The sequence below is a fragment of the Misgurnus anguillicaudatus genome, chromosome 12, assembly GCF_027580225.2.
Source record: "Misgurnus anguillicaudatus chromosome 12, ASM2758022v2, whole genome shotgun sequence".
NCBI classification, from domain to species: domain Eukaryota; kingdom Metazoa; phylum Chordata; class Actinopteri; order Cypriniformes; family Cobitidae; genus Misgurnus; species Misgurnus anguillicaudatus.
Window position 1 is genome coordinate 35,670,592 of NC_073348.2, and position 5,108 is coordinate 35,675,699.

At 37.2% G+C, this 5,108-nt stretch overlaps 1 protein-coding gene across 1 annotated transcript; it reads right to left on the reverse strand.

The window, feature by feature from the left end:
* Positions 1 to 2,000: 2,000 nt before the first annotated feature.
* Positions 2,001 to 2,982, reverse strand: LOC129446247 (trace amine-associated receptor 13c-like). The gene has a single exon (XM_073874760.1). It carries the CDS (start codon positions 2,961 to 2,963, stop codon positions 2,001 to 2,003), a length of 963 nt encoding a protein of 320 aa, XP_073730861.1. The 5' UTR covers positions 2,964 to 2,982.
* Positions 2,983 to 5,108: the final 2,126 nt, after the last annotated feature.

The following is a 5,108-nucleotide window of genomic DNA, read 5'->3' on the forward strand; positions in this document are numbered from 1 at the left end:
CAGGAGATCATGCTCGTTAAATAGCTCTGTACTGCACTGAAGCAGCAGTTTAAAATATAAACCCAGAATTCAGCGAACGTCAAGAAAACGGAAACAACAATCAGGCAGAGACGCAGAATTTACATAATGTTACACAGACCATGTTTAAATTTCAATGTTTCTGGACAGAAATACCAACTTGTTCACTTTGTTTGGTATTAATAAGCTGCGCATTGGCGTGCTGGCTGCTCCCCGCGGTGCTGAAGACGCGTTCTGACGGAGTACTGCTGGCACTTATGCACAGATATTTACGTGCAACCTATTGGAAACTATTATTCGTTATTATATAATTATTATTCGTTATTTTACTTTATTATTTCCACTTAAGAAGAGTTATGGACTTTTTATTTCAATATTTCTCTTTATATAAATACTATTTTGTATTTAAATCTATAATTTCGTTATTTTACTAACCCAACTAATTCATCTGTGCTTTCCGATAGGTTGCACGTAAGGGGAAAAGTATAGCTTTCTTCCCCTTGAGAAGAGTTCTTTTAAACTTTTTTAAAAAATATCTCTTTACAAAAAAATGTTTTGTTCTTCTATTTAAAAGCTATATAATTTCGTTATTTTACGTAAATATCTGTGCATATGTGCCACCAGAGTCTTGGTCTTCAGCACTGCAGGGAGCAGCCAGCACTCCATGCGCAGCTTATTAATACCAGACAAAGTGAACAAGTTGGTATTTCTGGACAGAAACATTGAAATTTAAACATGGTCCGTGTAACGTTATATAAATCCAGCATCTCGGTCTGATTGTTGTTTTCGTTTTATTGTTCTTGACGTTCGCTGAATTCTGGGTTTATATTTTAAACTGCCGCTTCAGTGCAGTATAGCCACACAGCTATTTAACAACGAGCACAATCTCCTGAGACACTATAATATGCTACAAATAATTAATAAATAAGAGCTGTTTTCTTGTACAAAATTAAATATTTTAAGTTAATTGTACAGTGTTAAAACATGTAAAAAAGACAAGTTTTTAACAATGTCAAGATCAACTGCCTGACAGGGTATTGTGTGCGTGTGTGTGCACGTTTGTGTGTGTTTCCAAAATATTTTCAAAATAAAGAAAAACAAGACAAAGCTGTGCAGTTTGTTTCTGTGTAAGTTTATGAACAAAATGCTCGGAACACAATTGTCTGTGATTAGGGTCACCAGGTGAAATCTTGCCTAGGGCAGCAAATTGGCCAGGGCCGACCCTGATTTGATCTCATTTTTGACCATCAAATACAGACAGGGCCAACATCAGAGCCAGGGAATCCCTGTCAGAGATGTAGCCCAGAGAGGGCAGTGGTCAGCGGGGCGAGTGAACACTGACGTCCGCTCAAGCTCTGGTTCTCATACGCACCGAATCTTACTAAGCAAACGTTCAAACAGGCGCTATCTTTACTAATCGACTGCAGATTTAAATATAATACATATATATTCTCGACTGAACTAATCTTAAAACTACACTTTGTGACCAAGAAACAGTAATATAAAGAAATGGCTTTTCTGTCCATTGAGTTATTATAAGATTCAAAGCAGCCAAAAGTGTTACCTGTCATTCTGGCCGCCCTCAAATCCGTGGCAGAAGAAAGTAGTTCCCAAACAAAGAGGCTTTTAAAATAACTCTGTTGTTGTTTTCTAGTTTTCCTGGCACTCGGACTACGGCCTCGTGCCTAATCACAGCGGTGATGATATAGAGTTATATCACACTCCTACTCGAGCGATATTGCTTAATTATCAGTATATGGGTTCCCTAGTTCAAACCAATGATGACCTTATGCATTGCTAATGCAATGCTCTACTGCTGAGCAGGAATCAACTAAGCACCCTGATGGGTTTATTAGTAATATTGGAAACCACTCTTCTAAGCCCTGACAAATGTAAATGCAATATCTTGTGTTGAACTCCAATGATAAATTTAAACAACCCAGAACCTTAATTATTATTATAATGATCAAGACCAATAGCAATTATGCTGGCTTAAATATTTTGGATAGATTTAGGATGTGTTTAACTGACGTTCTAAACCAGGGGTAAAATATAGCATAGATAAGAGGATTCAGACCTGAATTAATATACAACATCCATAACATAAAATAGGCTATAATAGAATTCATGCTTGTGGTTGGTGTTAGAGATAAACTAAATAAGGGAATCCAGCAAAACAGATAAACCATCACAATGATTCCTAATGTCAGAGCAGCTTTACTCTCAGATTTCCTCCTCACTGAACCTTCTGTTAGATGTTTTCCACTCCTCATCAGAGAGTTTATCACTTTCACTTGATGATGTGCAACATAAAAGATTCTCAAATATAACGTTATAATGACAGTACAAGGAAACAGGAAAGAGAGGAACACGTCAATGATTTTCCATATAAAATTAACCATAAATGTACATTCTCCATAACATGTGTATTTTCTTTGTGAGATAAACATTGAAATGTTGTAAGCTGAAGAACAGAACCAGGAAACACAGATTATAATTATTGTTCTAATCATTGTTATTTTCTGTGGGTACAGCAGAGGGTGACACACAGCCACATAACGGTCAACAGCTATTAAAACTAAATTACTCAGAGATGTAGAGAGGAGCAATCCCGTGATTGATGAAAACAGTTTACAGATAGTGTCTCCAAAGTACCAACATGTTTCAATCAACCTAATCGCCTCCAAGGGCATGACAATAAATCCTACGAGCAGGTCGGCCACAGCCAGAGAGAGAATGAGCATGTTGGTTGGAGTGTGAAGCTTCTTGAAGTGAGAGATGGAGATGATTACCAGCAGATTCAGAAACACAGTCCATACTGACAGCAATGGAAAAAACACATACATGATATTGTATTCATGTGAGGAGCGCTTTGTCTTGATGCATGATGAGTTAATGGCAGGAAAGCAGTATTGAGTCTCATGATCTTCTGTCTTATAGGCCATGAGTGAAGTCTCCTCCTGATAGAAGTGTGATCTGATCTCCCTACTGTTCTTTCATTTATACAGTCAGTGTTTCCCCTAGGTTTACATCTTGGGGGGGCTTGGTACGCAAACGGACACATATACAACACTACTACTAAAAGCACTAAAACAGGCCTAATACCATTAATGTCAAAATACGAGCCTGCTGCAGATGGGTCTAAAGGGTTTTTGATAAAAGAAACGCTCAAGTTTGTCAGATACTTGCTTAATATCATGTGTAATCAGAGTTTAGTGTTAAGTTAGTGTCTTGGGAGTATTTTGTGAACATGACCGTCTCTTTTATCATAAATTCTTTCTACGCATGTGCAGCAGGCTCGTATTTTGACAAGACACATGATGCACATGGTTTACATAAAACAACAAACACATATTTTGAAATGACAGAAGAGAAGTCACGTTCTGCCACTGGTTATTTACCAAAAAGGCACAAATTAAATAACACAGGCGCAACAGCTGATTTCATGACCAACACAATCTACTAAGAGCAGCGCAAATTAGTTCAGGTTCGCAAATAAGCAGAGCTGATCTTGAGTTCAGCACCACGGACATCGCAGGGGTGTGTAATCCCAGTTTTGCAAAGCCATGGTACACTTAAAGGAATAGTCTACTCATTTTCAATATTAAAATATGTTATTACCTTAACTAAGAATTGTTGATACATCCCTCTATCATCTGTGTGCGTGCACCTAAGCGCTGGAGCGCGCTGCGACGCTTCGATAGCATTTAGCTTAGCCCCATTCATTCAATGGTACCATTTAGAGATAAAGTTAGAAGTGACCAAACACATCAACGTTTTCCTAACGTAAGTAGTTATACGAGCAAGTTTGGTGGTACAAAATAAAACGTAGCGCTTTTCTAAGCGGATTTAAAAGAGGAACTATATTTTATGGCGTTATAGCACTTTTAGGAGTACTTCGACTCGGCGCATTAACACCCTCCCTCTCCCATTATGAGAGGGAGAAGGGGAGCGGACTTTTCAGGCGAGTCGAAGTACTCCCAAAAGTGCTATTACTAATTTTTCGTCTGAAAGGGAAACTCCTAGAAATGCATATGCAATAAGGTCAGTCGCAAAAATAACTAGACCACACCTTTTCAACACTAATTCCACTGCGAATCTTTAGTAAATCCCGACATTTGTTATTTAACGACAAAATGATGGTTTGCGCTGCCCCAAGCTGTTAGTAAATCTGGCTCAAAGAGGGGAGTATAAAGCACACAATTCTGTATTATTGCAGTTGCATTTTGCAGTTATGCCACCTGCTTTCTGTTTAGTTCAAGTTCTAAATAAATAAAAGAAGACAATTTATTGTATGTTTGATATAAAATTCACAATAGTCAGAAAGGAGTTTAGGCTAACTGGACATTTTGTATCTATACCTTTCTGCCTCTTTTTTTTCTTGTCTTCTTCTGTGTCACTTTTTTCTAAAATAACATTTATACTGAATACATAATTTTAGTCTAAGGAGCATGCTAGTATTGAATATATTCATACTGTAGCAACCACTCATGTCATTTATTTACATTAGTCAGCTGAGATTGACTTTACCTGGTTTTGTGTGTAGGCCTAGCCTCTTGATATTGAACAGTAAAATAAAAATTGAGATGAAATCAACACAAACACATTGCCAGAACTGTTTTGAACGGCAGAACAAACTGATCAGGGCCGGGTTTCCCGATAACGATTGAACTTAGCACTTAAGAGCGCTTTCTACGAGCTACTTAATGAACATTCGTTGTTCATTTACATGCGCTTCCCAAAGATGCACGTGAAACGATCGCTCGCAGCTGGGTTTTAAGTGCTATACGAGTCGCTATCCATTTGTCAAGTGCTGAAATGTCACCAATAGAATGACTCGAATTTGTAGCAGAAGCTTGTTTAGGCTAATGATCTTCAGCTGATGTGCACTAATGTTTTTAATAATATATTTTCATTATTGTTCAATGACTTTTTAAATGTTTTAATAATTTATTAAATATTCTTTTCCGTATTTAGTTAGGACTCGTCCCACTGCGAAATGCCTTTTGCGTTTCTATTATAGTTTAGATTATTATTATTATTTGTTGTTTATTATCTATGTTTATTTATTATTATGGATTATTGCATTG